We start from the raw sequence: 17,739 nt of genomic DNA, 5'->3' as shown, positions 1-17,739 counted from the left end.
CAGGACCGCTGAATCACTGTTGAGTCTTTGCCCTTTTTTCACAGGTATTCCAGGAGCATAGACCTCCTCCAAACTCTGCAGGCCTCGTACAACCAAGAAGTCACTAGGCTCTGCCACAGGCTTCTGGAGGCATCAAAGTCGGCATGATGATGTTTATACAGGGCCCATTTGGCTGTGCGTGCTGGCTTGAGGACCCAAGTGCCAGTCTTAAACACGGGACATGATGCTGCCTTTGACACGCAAAGGGCTGTGGGTGAAATTCGTTGTGGTCGAACTGCCGTCGCTAACACTGGACGAAGGCGGGGCATGTCTTGAGCAAAGAAGCGCACCGTGGTCGACGATTCATTCTCGTCGGTGAAGAAGAAGGAAAACGAATTGCCAAATACTGTGAGGAGGGAATGGAGGCGTGTACTCGACGGGCTCATTACCTAAGTTTGCGAAGGTTGTCAGGTTGGTTTGGGCCGGTTGCACGTGTAAGTCGGAAAGCAGCACGCCGTCATTCTTCCGATACCTCGGCCCTGATAACAGGAGTTCATATCCAAGACCGGCACTGGTGACGCGAGAAGCAAATATTGTCGATTCATCGACAGTGGGTTGGTTACACATGGTCTGAATGCTGACTGTCGAATGGGGACTCGATGCTTGTCGTGCTCGAAGGGTTGATCGTGTGTCTTTGGCGTATATGTTGTCATGATGTTGCCAAAAGAACCTCCCTTGTCTTTCAAGGCATCTTCATATTGTCCTGCAACAATGTCATCTTGCCGGCTGTCGTCTTTCGTTCTCAATGCGGTACCCGAGTAACTGTGCAGCCTGCGATTCAACGGCATCTCGACTTCTGAAGCTCTGCATTGCTTTTCACAAAAAATTACGAAACCCGCATATCCGGGCCGGTTCTATCCTTGGCGTCGGTAGTTGTCTGTCATAGAAATCGAAAACGGCCAGATGAACTGATCTGCTTCGCTTCTTATGTTCTTTTCGTGCTGGGAGTCTTGGCCTACATATCTCGAGGGAAATGCTCCACCTTGGCACCGTATCTATGTTTCTCCACCAACGGAGCTCGTCGACGATTGCGAACCGGGCGAAAGATGATTCTGCACCAATGAAGTTGTAATATGTTGTTGACCACGTTTGATCACGATGTGCTTCCGATTGATTGCCAAGAAATTTGTTTCTTGGAGCAAAGGGTCGAAGCTGACGAGGAGTTGGAAAGTTGAAACCCTCGAAAAATGGACCTAGATCTCGAAACCCTTGGTTTGTGTTGGGATGCTCGGAAGAAGGCGAGGACGGGGGCTCGAGGTCCCACACTAGCGGGAGCCGGAAGCCGATTCACTCATATCCACGAATTGTCGTCAAGACACGATATTGTAAGCCCACCTGGATGATGTGACTTTCGAGTTTCGAAGCGATGGAATCACTTTGAAGGAAACTTTGCGAAGGAGTGAGATGAATGAGGGGTGGGCCACAGGAAGCTTGCCAGGTTCCACCTTTTAGGCCATCGTGGACCTCTCGGAGTCGATACCTTTGCCAAACCGACCAACGTGTGATTGTTGGACGGGCAGATAAGCTTGTGCTAAGGGTGCTCTTATTTCTCCGAGCGCACATTGGCATCTGCAGCAGCGGCTATGCCGGCTGCAGTGGTTGTAGGACCGAAGACGCGGTAGACGGAGGGTGGTTCTGGAGACTGGTCCATGATGCGGGGACCGGTTTTGCGCCCCGGAGCGGCTGTGGCTTTCCCGGAGCTGAACCGTTCTTGTTAGATGGGCTGGTTTGGGCTGGTCTAGTATATCCGTACGCCGAGGGAATAAAGGGTCACCGTCCATCTTTAGCCATCTGCAGCCGGTTGGCGAGCTTCCAGAAAGGTCGCCCAACGACCCGGCGGTTGTTGGCAGGAGGTGTGGTCAACGGCTGGCGATCCCGAGGATATCGTATTGAAAGAGGCGGGGCCCAATCAAATATTTGCCGATTGTGTTTCCACAATTTGCTTCCCCAGAAGGAGCGATCTCCGTCAAAGGCACAAGCCGTTCGTTCAGAGATAAGTTACAACGCTGGATAGAGACCGGAACTGGCCCGAGAAGGGGTTTGTTTGACTCGTCAGCAACGGCTGCGTGACCTCTCCTCAAGGACCGGCAATTGTTTCATGAATTGATGATCCATCAGGTGGAGAATATCAAGGACGAAGTTGTGTACAAAGTACAGAATAAAGGCGGCGGTACATAATAGACCACTGATTCTCAAGAGAGACAGATTTGGCAAATTTGGCCGAAATGTTCAAAGTGTAACTTGTAGGTAAGTAATACCAAGACCATGCAAGTCGGGAGAGGTGAACTCTGCCGCTTTCAGGCTAAGGGATAAAGGCGACATGAAGGCTTGATATTTGTGCGGTAAGCGACATGGGCCGCGGAGGATCTCTCTTTTGCTCGGCTGCAACCACACATCGAAGAGGCATGTAGGTTTGTCGTGAATGAGACCGATGGCTTGAAGAGAATGGTACAGTCTGGACATCGATAGAGTTAAGGCTAAGGTAGCGCTATATGCTCATGTATAGGTTGTGACAGGTGAGCCAAGCCGGTCAAACATGATCATTTGCGACTTGCCCTGCCCTGTGAGGGTTGAGATGAGGTGATACTCTTCTCTAGAGACAGAGAGATGCAGGTTGTAGCGGTATTCGTAACTTCCATGGTGAGAGGTGTGAGAGAGGTGTGTGTGAGAGTATGTGAGGAATCCTTGAACCATGCAAAGGAGTTTCCCTTCCCTCCCAGCGGCACACTAACGGTGCCAAGTCGTCCCGAATGGCGTGGACGGAGCCTCGTGTGATTGGCGGAGAATCTTTGACATTTAAATCCCGGAAATAGGAAAAATGCGGCAAATCTTTGCGGCGACCAGATAGCTCGGGGGAGCCCCCCCCCTCCCCTTCTCCCCTTCCCAAACTCTCCCCAACCCTCCCCAGCCAAGTTGCTCTTCAGGGGGAATTACAACCACTGACCAGCAGTTACCTCGACTTGTCAGAGTCTCAAGGAACCCACAGGGGATGGCACTCCCCCATGCTTTCCCCATTTACCCCACCATTTTGGTATGCACGAGTCGCCATTACAGGTCCCCAGGCCCCAGGGCCAGGAGTACTCGGGTCCCGCACATCTCCAACTTCCTCTTCAACTCGCGTGCTTGTCCCAAATGTCTCTTCATCGTAGACGACCATCAGGTACCTCGCAGCTTTGAGAAGCAACGTAGCTTTCCCCTTACCAGGTGTCTTGAGTTGAGGCGGCTCCCTCCTGTCCACACCCTCAGCAGTAACGACAACAACAGGACCATCAATATAGGGAAAGGAATTTTCCCCCGAACTGCCAGATACAGAGACACATCGAGCCTTACTTGTCTTGGAACAGGATCATCGTTGGACGGTGTTCTAGCCGGCCTTGCAACTGAATCCCATCGAGGGCCAGTCCAGCACTTCCAGCTCGGCCTCATTATCCCATCTAAACGCAGGCAGGGAGTGTGTACCTTAGCTTGCCTCGCCTCGCCTCAAGTCAGGAACATCGGCACAACCAAGACTTGCTTCTTTCGTTCGTTGACCACCGGGACCCAAGCTTTCCTTCCTGTGGCCCCAAGCATCCAGTCAGCAAAGAGCAAACGTCTTCCTTGGGACCAACACCCCTGGCAAGACTCCAGAGACGTGCAGGAGCATCTGAGAAACGGCAGCAAAGCCAAGCCGTAGCAGCAATAGCAGCTGCGGTACCACGACCACCACGACCACAACCATCAGCCAACGTCGAGCTTCTCCTCCTCATCCTCCTCCTCCTTCCAGTCCCCGGCCCCAGCTCCTAGTCCCATGGTAGACTCCTAGTCCCAGTCCCAGTCTGTCTGCCCCATGCCAAGCTCTCCGGCTTGCCCCTCTACCCCTTCTGGCTCTTGTCAAGTAACTCGGTGGAACGCAGCGTCTGTGGTGGAACAATTCGCCTTCCCCAACTTCCATCAATCTTTCCGTCTCATCCACCAACGACAAGCAGCGGATTGTCCATTGCGATTCGACTTCGCCGGCTTTGCCGTCCAAAGTCCACAACGAGTCTATTCACACTCTAGACCCCGCCATCCCAGCAATATCGCTCCTACCAATTGTCCCGGTCTGGTCAGGGATCTCCAACCTCTTGGTCTGGCCCAAACTTCCATACCATACCGCAAGAAACTCATACGGATGAAGGAGAACCTTGTTCATTCGTTCCTCTCACAACGTTGTTCTGCTCCGAAAGCTACCGCGCCGCCGCCTCGGCGCTTCCCTGTCGGCGAAATAATCCCTTCTCCACGCCAGACTACTGACCACCTTGCGGCCCTGTCCTTCCCGTGCCATCGGCCGGTTCGTCTCAAGTTCTCAACTCCTCATATTGCAACAACATCCACACAAACGCCATCTTACCCGGTCAGGACAGCTTCCACGCCGCCTATCTGAGTTGAGCTTCTCCCTTATGCTTGCTTGGCTGCGTGGTCACAAAACTCCCCCACGGTCCGACTCGCGCGCCACATGCGACTGGCCCTGCAACACCATCACCAGAGCTTCAATCGAGATTTCTGCCGCCTGCAGTTGGCACGCATCCCAAGCCCGCCTGCGCTTCAAGTAGACGAACCAGCCCACCCTTGGAATCGCGAGCTTCCAGTCCTGCATAGGAAACACCTAAAGCAACTCGCGAATTGGTGGAAGAAACTACTTGACCCCAGCAAATCGATCCATAGGGCTCTCTTCTCGTCGTCATCGTCTTGTTGTAATCGCACGCGGACGGGGCTTCTCTTACTCTTATCAATCGCAGCCTGCGGAGCGCATATCACGCCCCCGATTTCAAGGGCACGTCGTATGCACCAGCCTCACGACGACCCCCACCGGTTTCCTCTTCCCGGCCGCATATCTCTTTAACACCATCAGGTCACCTGACGCACCTCGGCCCTGCTCTGTCTTCTCTATCACAGCACACCTTTCATCCCCGCTGTGGCCCCTCGAGTCTGCTTCCATTCGTCCCCCCGAACTGCCCTCTTGGATCACCAGTTCGTCTTGTCATGGGACTTTGGCCAGACATAATCAACATCACTAACCACCGCCACCATACTTCCTTACGGTCAACCCAGTCGTTCTGAAGGAGGAGAAGGGGAGGGAGCGGTTTATCGTGGCTTTGTTTCGTATTCTCCACCTCAGTACACCGTCCCAGGAGTGACTGCTCGTTTCTCGCAACTCGAAATCCACGGCTCTTCAAGCGCTGCCATGGCATCAGTACACCAACTCGGCGTCGGTCCAACGCCGGCGCGCCCTCGAAGCATGGTTGGTTCGGGCAATCAAGACGTCGAGATGGACGTTGACCGCAACGCCAGCCCTGCTATCACCACGGGCACAAGGTTCGGGAGTGCTCCTCAAAGGGGAGACACGAGGATCGTCGTTATCCTGTATGGGACCGGCCAGGACAAGATTGTGTCCGTCTTCGCAGATGTTCTGGGGAAACCATTTGTCATCCGCTCTGCGTTCCAGGAGGTCAGCGTTGCTGACCAAGGGCTTGTGGTTGGCATTCCAGCAGAACTCGCTGCAAAGGACATTAGCTCTCGCAATAGAGAGTTGGTTGTGGCGATCAACGCCCACTGTGTCAACCTTGGGATGCCACCGGACGTCTTCCTCTCAGCTCAGTGCGACTACGAGTTTCTCTACACCGAAGCACCATTCTTTCGTCGAGACTTGTCGAGATTCATCTCCTTCACTCTAGGCCAGATCTGCCACCACGAAACGTTGATGCAGAAACCACGAACGTATTTCATCTCTACTACGTTCCCAGACGTTAGTGCTGCGTTGCCAAATATCGACATCCTCACTGTCGGCGCCGACGCAGTGGAAATTCGTGTTGATCTTCTCAAGGAGCCCCTCGGCGACGGCACATATTCGGCTATCCCAAGCCTCAGCTATGTCGGACAGCAGCTGATGCTCTTGCGTCAGCGGACAGAACTTCCCATAATTTTCACCACTAGGTGTACAAGAGAAAATGGTCGTTTCCCTATGGAGAACCCCGATATTTACTATGAATATCTCTACCGAGCAATTCAATGGGGAGTTGAGTACATCGACGTGGAACTATGGCTTCCGGAAGCCATTCGAAAGAAGCTTTGGGAACAAAAGGGAAGCAGTCGGATCATGTCTGCGTTTCACGACTTCTCTGGTACCTTCAAATGGCCCTCGTCTCAAGCCGAGCAGGTGTACGTTGAATCAAGCAAGTACGCCGATATCATCAAGATGATTGCCATCATCAACGACCACAACGAAAACTTCGAGTTGGAGTACTTCCGCTCGAAAATGCGAGCAGACTATCCGGATTCACCGCCATTCTCCGGAGTCAACATGGGGGAAACCGGCCAGTTCTCACGAACTCTGAACAAGGTGTTCACCCCTATCACTCATCCCTTGTTACCGATAGTCGCAGCTCCAGGTCAAATGAGTGCGTCGGAAATCAACGCGGCCTTGGCACTACTTGGGCAACTTCCCAAGAAGAGCATATATGGCATCACAACACCGGCTTTCCGAAGTTCAACTCCGCAAGCACCATTCTATGAGAAATGCTTCAACGAGCTAGGCCTGCCGCATTACTTCGCCGTTGTAGAGCGCTTGCCAAACAACTTTTCAAGCATGGAAGCTTGGTGTAACCAAAAGAACTTTGGCGGTGCCTACCTCAGCCCGCCAGTGTCGTGGAATAGCCTGCTCAAGGCCAGCCCGTTCTTTGCTTCGCTCAATGGCGGCAAAGGCGCAGAGTTGACTGAGGCAGCTCGTTTGATCGGTACAGTAGACACAATCATAGTCAAGTCCGGTTCATCATCTTCGGCGTCTTCTGCCCCAGCGTCGATTCCTTCAAGCCCTCGTCATGGGCACCATGACTCTTTCGGCCACCTGGGGTCACACATCTCTGGCCTGTCTCCGAGTACATCATTGATCCTGGACAATGCTAGTTGGCGTGGCATTATCAGCACGCTGACCAGAGACATGGCGCCTTCTGCCTACTTCGGTCGGACCGCTGTCGTACTGGCTTCGTCTGGAGAAGATGCCGCATCAGTCATGTACGCTCTGAAAGCACTCCGCATGGCAAAGATATATACCGTTGGCTTTCGAACACCGCCGGCTCTGGCCCGTGACGGTCCCGTCATTGAACCGTTCAACAGTCTGGAGAGCCTCAAGAAAGCGCAAACCGTGAGCGATGATGCTGCTCCTTTCTTATTCGTTTCGGCTCTCGGAGCAGACAAGAGCAACCTTGTCGGTATGCTGGTGCGTGTCTTTGGCGCCAACGTCCGAGGAAACTCGAACTTCAAGAAAGTCTTCCTCGATCTCGCCGACACTGCAGGTGCCAGAAAAGGTGGTGATCCGGGCCTGATCGCCCAACAGGCAGGATTCTCGGCGTATGGTGTTGCTGATACGGCCGCCTTTACCACTGTTGAGACTCTCAGGCTGCTGGTCGGTCAGAACGTGCCCTACAGCTTTGTTCGATTGGCGAGTGGCAGAGGCATGTTCTGAGTTGTGTAGAGATGTTGAGCCTCTGAGCTCCGCCAGTCTTACGGAGATTCAAGAAGCCGGCCGCACATCCGCCTCTTTTTTCTGTCAGGCTCAAGGAGTTTCAAAAAACTTGGCCGTTGGCTCCATCACAAAAATTTCTAGAGGCAACGCCTGCGATTCTATGCAAACCACGGGGTATGCTAGGTCACAAGAAGCAATATGAACCTGCGGCCAAGCTCTAGACCCCAGGTAGCCAGGCCAGGCCAAGGCCTGTGGAGTTCTCCACGATGGCCAAGACAAACCATCGGCTGCTACCCTCAGTGCGGAGAACGGAGGGGGCGATCGAACCAGGCCCGAAGCTGCATTTCCATGTCAACTCGGGGCCTGGAAACCGGAGCTTGAGACCCACCATGTCATTTCCGATGCCAGTCCTCACAAGGAGCTGTGCAGAGCGGAGTTGCTGACGCGGAAATGGTGCAGAAGAGCATCTGATTGAGTAGGCGACTCATCGGGCAAGGAAATGGTCCAATGCATGAATGGCGTTTATTTGGAAGAGAAAGCTGCTGGTTCGAGGTGAGAGAAGAGGTGATTTGGAGGGAAGCATTTACAAGATCTAGTTTCTACATAGCTCCCGGGTGAGGACGAATATCCACGAGGCGTTTTTTTCCGATTTCGAAGATATCGCCTCTTTCTTATTTCATTAGGTTTAAAGCGTGGGACTTATCGAGGCACAGTCGTGTCTCTGACAATGTCATGTAGACAACGACCATTGGTAGTCCTCTAGAGAGGTCTGTCAATTTTCTGTGTATGAACTAATGCAATTCGTGGTGGTCAAAAGAAGTGACTTTTCCGCGTGAAATCTTCGACTATAGATATCTTCCATATTCTCCTTTGACAAACCTTCTTTGGCTTCCTCTCCCACCAACCTCAGAAGTCTCGAGATCTCCGCTCTGCGAAGGTACGTCCATGGGACAGCGGCTATAGATCCTTACCTGGAGTGGCGAAAATCAAGATCTACAGGGTCTCTCAGGGTCCTTGCAATGTAGACTATATTGAGAGAAGGAAGGGAAGGAAGGAAGAGATCTCCAAACAACGAGGGGTCAGGATTGAGCCAGCGTAATCCGATGACGATGGATATCCTACCCACCAGCTTGCCTTGAATCAACGGGTCAAGAGCAACCGAGCCAGCCATGCTGGAAGTTGATGGTAAGCCGGTAAAAAGCAGCCAGCCTCCCTCTCACTTGCGGATATGGCTCAATGTGCTCATGATCCTCCTGCCATCCGCCTTTTACAAAGCCACGACGTTACATTCTGTGGAAAGCTGACATGGCTTAGATTTGGTCTACCGTATAACCACGCGGCGTTGGGTAATCATTGTTCAGCTCATCAGCGGAGAGGATTGGTGCGTTTGTCTGTGAGCGATATCTCGGACGTTCTTGATGTTCGTTATTCAAAGTCATAATACCTCGTACAACGGGATCCTGAGGCCCTGTGGCTTGGGAATACTCTCTGTGAAGTATAGGTAATAGACCGTAGTGAAGGAGGATAGCCCGGCTTAGGAAAATTAGTGATCAAGTCCCTCTCGGTCTAAGCAGAGGTACTGGTTAGAAGAAGCCTAGCACACTCCGCCCGCCAGGCTTCACTCCGTCTCGGCGAGGGCGGACTATCTCATAGCCACTAGACCCCACTCACCAGTTGAGAACGTCAACACAGGAGAAGAAAGGCCGTCCCCCCCACCCCACCAGAGCCCGGATGGTGATGGGTGGCGGCGGTGGTGACGTCTATAGAAGGAAACCTTCCCTCCTTCCACCCTCAACGAACGAGAGAACACCCTTCGTCATGCAAGGGCGGGAAAAGAAGACCGTGCCGTCCCCTGCGCTGGTCTGGTGTGGTCCGTCCCAGTCGAGCCGATCGGAATTGCATTCAACGGAACAGGGCCAGGGCGAGGAACATTGGATCGACGAATGGGATGCATATATCACCGCGATTGGGCCTCGCTCGGGCGAGAGGACGGCGCGGAAGCAAATTTGAGTCTGCGGTTGCGCATGTGTATTTCGATGACGGGCAGGGCAAGGCAACATGCTGCATGCTCCCGGGGGACAGGAATATGTCACAAGTGGATTGCGAGGTTTATGCTATTCGAACCATCATATAGCCTAGCCCAGTGAACCTGATGTGCTGGAAACGAAGACAAGAGGCGCGCTTCATCTAAAGGGGATTGAGATGGGGCGGGAACTGTTTTGCTTAAGAGTCCTTGTGGTGGGTTTATAATTGCCTTCTCGGCCCTCGAAGGGAACCTGCAGCTTGCCAGCGGAACATTTTGACGTGTCACAACATCAGTGAGAAAGACAACCCGGAATCAACAAGCTGGCGGTGTAACAGACGTCGGAATCCCTCCGCGAACTGTCACAACACGACGCATATGTACATGTCGGTCTGACTGCTGACTATGTCATTCAGTTCCAGGGTATTAGTCAATCACTCTCGACAGGGCCAGATCCGCTATCGACGCGTCCGTAAATGTACGGTGATGAAGCGCGGCTAGATCATAAATTGCCAATTTCCCTCACAGATGCCCGCAAGTCTCGTAAAGAGGCATACACAGTGAAGAAGTCACTCATATGCCCGCAAGGATGGGCTTCTGCGGCCTAGTACCTCGTTGTTGTTGACAGACAAAACCTCAGGGACCCAATTCTGGCCAGGTTTGACACACTTACTAGCTTCCCCCAGAAATGAATGACAGTGAAGCGTTTGTGAGTATGGCTGACATGGCTGTTGTCGGTGACTCGCTATTCGCTGTAGGTCATCGCGAGGCGTCGTCGTTGAGCGGGACGTTAGCCCCCGTTTCTACCCATATTGGGTCAAGACGAACGCCGCCCCGCCTCCTCTAAGTAGCTCTCTGATGTTCTGAACGCCTTCGTTTGCCATGGCCCAGTAGCGTCTCAGGCCGGCATTTCTTAATGGTCAGGTGTTGCAGAGCGCACGTGTAGTAGTTGAGGGTAATTCTGTAGTTCTGTACGAAATCAGGGTTCAAGACCTGCAGAAAGTAGTGGATGCGCGGAGGAGTGTGGGGAGAGAGGGGATATTGAGCGGAGTCACGAATCGATGGTGTCCTTCGACCCCAGCTTCGGACAAACGTCTCGAGTCAGAAGTAGGTGGTCCGGCTTTGTTCCCCAAATTCTCCAAATTCTGCGAGGGCCGTGAAGGTGATTGGTACGGTTGGAAGACACCGTTGGGATGGAGGTGATGAGTCTGACTGGGTCAAGAGACCTTGTGGGACGGGTGCGCGCCTAACCGCCCATAAGCTTAAACAAGAACATGCAAGGGAACTTTGGAGTGGATGGAGGCGAAGAAGTTGTGAGTGAGTGTGGTTCGATACATGGAGATTCGTGAGTTGTTGACTTGCTGAAGGATTACAGTCTCTGATGGCGTTGCCAAAGCTCTCGTATCAACGGTGAGCTCTGAGCAGAGTTTGGCCCTTCCATTGCAGGTTCCGATATCCATGCATCATCCGGCAGTTTGGACAATGACAACGTGGGTACTGCCCTGACTCCCGCATAGCTAGTTTCCGTGAACACGGAGAGCCCGGCTCGATAAATGAAGGCAACGCCATGGCAGGCAGGTGAACCATGCCATCAACGCAGTCGTAAATTGCTGTCCAGACCGTCCTCCTTGACGCCACCGACGGGGATGGGCCACTCTGAGGAGAGACCTTGAGCCTAGGAATCCAATGTACGCCTGCAGAGGGGCATGAAAAGACCACCACTTCGGATCTAGTGCCTGTATGATGTATATTAAGTGACAACTCATCGTCGACCCTGATCCGGCGTAACGTTGTTGCGCTGCCCATTTCCTTCTACCAACCATGCCGCAGCTTTTGTAGGGCTATCTTGGACGTTCCCGGCGGTCCGACAGCCTTTTCAACCGAAAGGACCATGGATGCTGTAGAATCATACCTGACTGATAGCTGACAGTGATATAGATCCTCGGTTGGTGAGCCGGTGCGAGGATCGTCAGGACGGCCCATGGAATGGAATATGGAACAAGTTGCTAAGAGCGGTAGGTGACATTGACTGAAACGATATCGCGAAGGCTTTCCTGCGATAAGTACAGGGAAGTTGTGGTATTGCTTTCTCAGTGGCCTTTCCTTCAGTCCGGGTGGCGGCAGTTGTGGGTGTAGTACGGCCGCCGTTGCTTGGCGATACAGGTATTGTCTGCTTCCAGTCTTCTTTTCCGTCACATTATGACGGCCCTTGCCATGCTGTCAAGGTCGTGTCAGAGCCTCGGACCTTTACAGACGGGTGCCGAGCGACTTGCACGAGGGCCTAAATAAGTTCGAGAAATTAGATGCGGGTTTGCCATTAGGAGATTGGACAGGAAGACCCCGGATCCGAGACCGGTGGCTCGAGAGAACCGCGTTTTGCTGCTTGCTAAGTTGCCTTTCGAACTCTGACGGGGCTCTTCTGTTACGTCTGGGGCCCACGCGTGGCGGTCAAGACTCGGATGCAACAACGGCATAGAGATTGGTGATGGGGAAATGGCCGAAGGCGATCCGAATAAGGTAAAGAACATCCGAAGCTTAAATTTCAGGCCATCTTGTCGTTTCTCACCTCCGAACTGTTTGGAACGCCCAAGTCTTCGTGCGCCAAGAGAGCAAACTTGCGTCAACGGCGCCAAAATGGAGAGTAAATGGTATCTCTACTTGGCAACATACACTTTCTCCTTCAACGATCGTACCCACCACGTTGTGGGTTGGGGTTCAGCTCAGCAGACGGGAGATGGATGCAGAGTCAAAGCTTCTCTCGGCAACAGATCTTAGTCGATGTCTGATAATGGTAGACGACCTCTCTTCGAACAGTGCGTGAGTGCTCTCTTTCCATCACACCACAGAGTACGTTATAGGAGCGGCAGCTTGAGAATCCGGGTGACCAATCCTATTGCTGATCCATGCGTCGAGGGACACACCGCAGCCACGTGTGTAACAATTGTGCTCTGCCGTGGTGCCGTGCTCGCTTCAAACCGCCCGTCTCATGCGTTCGTGTTGAGGCTTGGAAGGCATGGACGTTGGCCCCCAATCTGGAGAGTGTGGCCGTTGTTCTTTTTGCCTCGGTGCAGTAGTGCCAGAACCCGTCTCGCAGATTGAATGGCTGTTGGGTGTTGTGGCTGTATGCACACTATCGGACTCGGGCCTGGAGCGAAGCGGCATAACCAGCACGTATCGGGCTGTTCCCACAAGAGAGCAGTGAACCCCAGTCAGGGCCTTTTGGCTGCCGCCGTGCCCGGCCTGTGTCGGGCTCTTCAACTCTTGGAGTTTCTCGCCTGGCACCTTCGGCCGCTATTCGGCTCTGGAGTGCATGAGGGGACAAGGTCTCTGGATGTCATGTGTACAGGTGCGGGGCAAGCTGTGTGCTCCAACGTATGAATGCGGCTTGCCAATGTTGACTCCCAGGTCGGCAAGACTTGCTCGACGAAGGTCTCGAGAAAGTGCCGGAGATGCCAGCCGGGGCTGGGTTTCGCTAGGTGCTCGCTGTAATTGCGTTTGGGCGAGGCCCGTTGGAAAGTATCCACCTCTTTTGTGGGGGGATGCCCATGTTGAACAATAGGCCAACATGTCAGTCAAGCTTGAGTTTATGGAGGTCGTAGCCTCGTGAGTACGAGTAGACTCTTTCAGTGTGGACGATGTCATTCATTCGAGACGACCAATCTATGGAGAGGCAAAGGCGATGACTTGACACTGACGACAAGGTTGATACCCCGACACGACTCTTTCTTGATGCTCGATATCAAGCAGAAGCAGGGGAGGACGAGCGAGTTGTGGCTTTGCTTTACACGTGGACCATGCTGTGGCGGATCTCCGAGGAATCCGGGGAAAGCCCCTCGGGCTCAAGCCAGGGTGTCGGTGTCGAGCTCCAGGAGGCAGAAAATGGCCAAGGCAGTCGTCCATGATCTATCTGCTTCAAAGAATGCTCTGATTCGAGCGGCAGCCAGCATGTGGTGCCGCTCTCAATGTCGTTGAAAGGGGACCCACGAGAGAACGCGAGCTTGACTCAGCCCATAACCAACGGTTTCTAATTGGGGGTTAAGGTTGCTGCAAGTACTTCCTAGAGACATCGAACGAACCGCAGTAGCACCTCCCCCGAAGAGTTGAGACGCACTTGGCATTGGACGTGGCGGATGGCACCAGCAGGAGGACCAAAGCAGAAGGACCAAAGCAGAAAGCTTCTCCGCATCGATCGGCATGGTCTCCGCTCCCCTTCGGCCGGAGGCTCTTGGGGCAATGTTCTCCAATTCTTCTGGACGTTGTGATGTGATGGTTTGGGTGACGCAGTCACGCAGGCAGTAGGTTGTGCGTGTCTGTGCCTGTGCCTGTGCTATCCCCCCTCCAAGATCTTTGGTCCCCTTGCGGGACAGAATGCTGACGAGCCGGGATCATCGCCATGCATTGACCATATCTGGATGCCATGTGGTGCGATCCTCTGGTGCAGACGCGCAGACTCGTAGACTCGCAGCCTGGCACCGAATAGGTAGAGCCATGAGCTAAGATGGACGGGCGGGTGGTTGATAAGAGAGTAGTTATTGGTTGAAGGTAGAATGAGTAGACACGAGCTGCGTCCTTATGGCTGTGTCAGGTCGGATCGGAGGGCGGGTGAGATTCCTCTTCTATGCGGAATGGGTGGCCAGAGCAGCAAGTCGCCGTCTAGACCGACAAGGCATATTCTCTTTCGTCGTAAAGGAAGGGATGGGGCGGGCGCAAAGCTGTTCTCTTGGTCCTGATCTGTGACAAGCATCCGCCATATTGTTGATACTGGCGTTGATGTGTTGCAGCGAAAGTGACGAGACTGCGATCCACCATGGACGGTTTCTTCACGGCGCTTCTTCACGGCTTTGGTACCCAGAATGCCAAGGCCCTTGTATTCGTAGATGCAAGTGCCTATCGATGTTATCTCGCAAGGTAAGCGCAAGACGGGTTCGAACGTCCCGATTGAGGAGCTGCGAAGCTATCCTCGGCACGGCAAGAAGAACATTCATCCCAACTCTCCCGAGTCTCGGTCGATCGCTATATGTCCTTCCTAATGTGCACCTATCTGACAAGGCTAGCCGCCCGCAGAGACGACGGAAGGTTCGCTCGTCATCGGTCACTAATCAGCATGAGCCAGGGAGGAAGGCAAGGTCTTGGAGGATTTGATGCCATCCGATATGAGCGAGGGCCATGTTAGTGTGTTTTTGCACGGAAAGAAGTGAGACATTCTGTTCGAGAATCCGTCTAATCTGCAGCAACGAAGCAACTAGTCTGTCGACCCAACTTGATAGCCGACAAATACTCCGTACATAGACAAGACACCGTCAGCAAAGTGGACGAAGGTCTAGGCAAAGTTCCAGAGAAGGCCCGTGACAGCCAGTATTGAATGTGGATCCTGTCGTACTTACAAGTTACAGACCATCCGTATCCGTACTGACATTGAGGCATGTCACTTGCCAACTGGGTCATCGTGGTCTAGTTGTTCTATTCACATTATATCACCCTTGCTTGCCCTTGTTGTTTTATTGCAGCTCTCCGAAGTTCGAACGGCAGCCCGCCTATGATGTGTCCCTGACCCGCGACTTGCCTCGATTAAGGCAGTCTAGGCAAGGATCCTATTTCGTCTCATCTTTCCCCCCCCTCGCAGGCCCCCCCATGATCCATCCCCCTTTTCAGCAGACATGCAGACAACAAATCATACCGCCTTTCTGCAGCTGGGGGCCGATCGCCACCAGCTCAGAAAAGGGAATCTTTACGAACGGGTAGCATGCGTGGTCTGGGCACTGGACATGTCTGTGATACCGTAACGGGTACTTCTTCACACCTAGCTTCGTCCGCGGCGTAGAGTACCTAGTCATGCTTAAACGGTGGAGGACGGGCACGATGCCAAATCGGACTTCTAGTGCCGCCTGGCAGGCAATGGTGTCTTTCGGTATTCTGCCTTCTTTTTCTTTTTCCTGCCTCTTTTCTTATTCCCATCGATCCGTTCGAGATCTGACACAGACACTACATGGGCATGTTTGGCGGACCGGCCCTTGATCTCGGTGGCAGAGCTGCCAAGCGAACGTCATCTCATGGGGGTGGAATGACATGACACCGATGGTTGACTTTGTTCCCGTACTGCGTTATAAATGAGTGTTAGTTAATCTGTCAAGTGTCAGTGTCAAACGTCAGAAGCAGCAGAGTCATGCCTGGGCTCTTGTGAAGCCATGTCGTAGATGAAGAAGAAATGACATGTTGCGGGCACGACAAGGCTGCGCCAAGGGCACCCCTACGGCTGGATTGATTAGATGGCCCGATCTTGGCGGTCCGGTGAGTGCCGGCTCGACCAACGGGGTCCGACACAGTGGTCTGGCACCAGGTGTGATTACCCAGGACAGGGGAGCCCATCGCTTTCCCGTGTCCCTTTTCCGCCCGTGCGAGAGGGTTGTGGAATATCCGCTTTTTCGTATAACAAAATCAGGGCCTCACGGGACGGCCTGCCGGGACTGGGAGCTTCGTTGTCTTCAATGGACAGGGTAAAGTGAAGCTGGTTGGCGACGGCAAGTCGGAGACCCGGGCTTTAGAAAGGGCCTGGCATTGGCAATGTTCCTCCATCCAACGAGATGCCGATCTGATCTACCTACGGCTACAGGCCTACAGGCTATCGGGACGTGACGAGAATGCATTGCAAGGCACCTTGTTGCTTGAACGCTCATGTTCGTCTTAAGATCCAGTGGTCGTCGATCCAAACAAGGTCCGTCTCAGCTTGTTGGAGAATGGTTGGCCTTGTCCTCCACTCGTCGTTTCTTTTTGTCGCGCCATGACGCCCTTAGTAGATGTGATGCCATATCCGTACGGTAATTGAAAGGCCAACGAGGAATACTTCTGGGGAAGTGCATGCATGGGCCATGTATGTAATTTGGACCAAGTGCCGGCCTCGACAGGTACCGCATGGGTCGATGAGACGCCCATCAACCGGGCTTTTACTGCGTCAGTGCATGGCTTTCGCACGTCCCCTTGGACTCTGGAGGGGGAGAGGCGGGCAGTAGAAGTAGCACAAGGGGGGCTCTTAGGTTCCATTCACACTCTGAAGGATATCAGTATCACATCTTTACGGAAGGTCGATAGCGAAGCTCATGGCATTCTAACTTGATACGACCTGGATCAGACTTTTATATGGGTTAATACTGGATTCCTGTGGAATAGACCAAGACAACTCTAGCTACTGTGATGAATGAGGCCGAGAGTGCCCCCTGTCAGCGGCGAGTCTAGATGATCATGAGCATGGTTATCAAGAGCCCGCGAGTGCGTTTCTGGCGCCCACGTGTTGAATCACTCGTGAGACGCCAGCGCCCACCGGGCATACCTGTAACCTAAGTACTCAAGAGTCAAGACTACGACCGAGGGTTACAGTTCTGATGGTCAGAGGTTAGATTGCTCGGCTGCTACCACAAGGCATGAGAGGCATGAGGGGCAAAAAGGTTAATGAATGAGATGTGGATAGATGTTTCTGAGTAACGACCCATCTTTACGAGTTTGTGGTGAGTTGCAGAGTCATGTCCTGGTTGCACTTCGTGCGGAACGGGTGTTGCGTGCCTTAGGGTTTGTCGGCCGCGGTGGAGAGTTACCACGCGCCGCGTGCCGTGTAAGGTAAGGCAAGGTGCTCGCAAAGACCAGACTTTCAGAGACCAGCATCTGCTCTTATTCAAAGCCTGGGACCGGGGGAGCTCATGATGCCATTGTTGAGGCCATGGAGAGAGTCAGAGCATTGGGCTCCGTACCGGTCAGCAAATCTCGGGCAAAATTTGAGAAGTTGTTAGCTAGCGTGATTAGCATACCTACGTCTGGATGAGGCCTATGGGGATTTTGGCAGGACTGTGGAACCACCCAGAGTCCCTTGATCACCTCGGATCAGTCCAGTTGTGGGAAAGGAGGGGTGACCTGGGGCTGACCAGTCCCGCCGAGGATGCGACTGTACAGGACAGGGACGGGTCGGGTTCTGCCCAGGTCAGTCTGTCGGTAACTTCTGGCGAAGGTGGCCGGGATTTTGCGTCCAACATACAAGGACCAGTTGAGACTTGAGGTCGACATCGACGTAAGGTCCCGAATCTAATTCAACCTTACTGTCACATCCAGGGCTTGAGGTCGAAGAGACTTGCCCAAAGGCCTTGCTTTCCTGTATTACAAAGTGACAGTCCCATTTTTGTACGGGGATTCGGAGGCTTACCTCCATCACCTT

At 53.3% G+C, this 17,739-nt stretch overlaps 2 protein-coding genes across 2 annotated transcripts; both read left to right on the top strand.

Moving 5' to 3' along the window:
• Positions 1–2,960: 2,960 nt before the first annotated feature.
• Positions 2,961–4,153, top strand: BDP55DRAFT_130137 (uncharacterized protein). The gene is made up of 2 exons (XM_060565502.1): positions 2,961–3,852; positions 3,933–4,153. The coding sequence occupies exon 1, from the start codon at positions 3,029–3,031 to the stop codon at positions 3,710–3,712; it is 684 nt and encodes a 227-aa protein (XP_060436157.1). The 5' UTR covers positions 2,961–3,028; the 3' UTR covers positions 3,713–3,852; positions 3,933–4,153.
• Positions 4,154–5,242: 1,089 nt separating this feature from the next.
• On the top strand, positions 5,243–7,519 carry BDP55DRAFT_722939 (3-dehydroquinate dehydratase; the record flags this gene model as incomplete). The annotated part of the gene is made up of 1 exon (XM_060578669.1): positions 5,243–7,519. One exon carries the CDS (start codon positions 5,243–5,245, stop codon positions 7,517–7,519), a length of 2,277 nt encoding a protein of 758 aa, XP_060436156.1.
• Between the last annotated feature and the right edge of the window lie 10,220 nt (positions 7,520–17,739).

This window comes from Colletotrichum godetiae (genome assembly GCF_030913485.1).
Source record: "Colletotrichum godetiae strain CBS 193.32 chromosome Unknown BDP55scaffold_2, whole genome shotgun sequence".
In the NCBI taxonomy this organism is placed as follows: domain Eukaryota; kingdom Fungi; phylum Ascomycota; class Sordariomycetes; order Glomerellales; family Glomerellaceae; genus Colletotrichum; species Colletotrichum godetiae.
The sequence above is the reverse complement of the archived record's forward strand: the minus strand, read 5'-3'. Positions and strand labels throughout refer to the sequence as shown.

Bases quoted from the DNA above. Each gene is read 5' to 3' on its own strand.
- BDP55DRAFT_130137 (XM_060565502.1), top strand. From the start codon at position 3,029: ATGGCACTCCCCCATGCTTTCCCCATTTACCCCACCATTTTGGTATGC.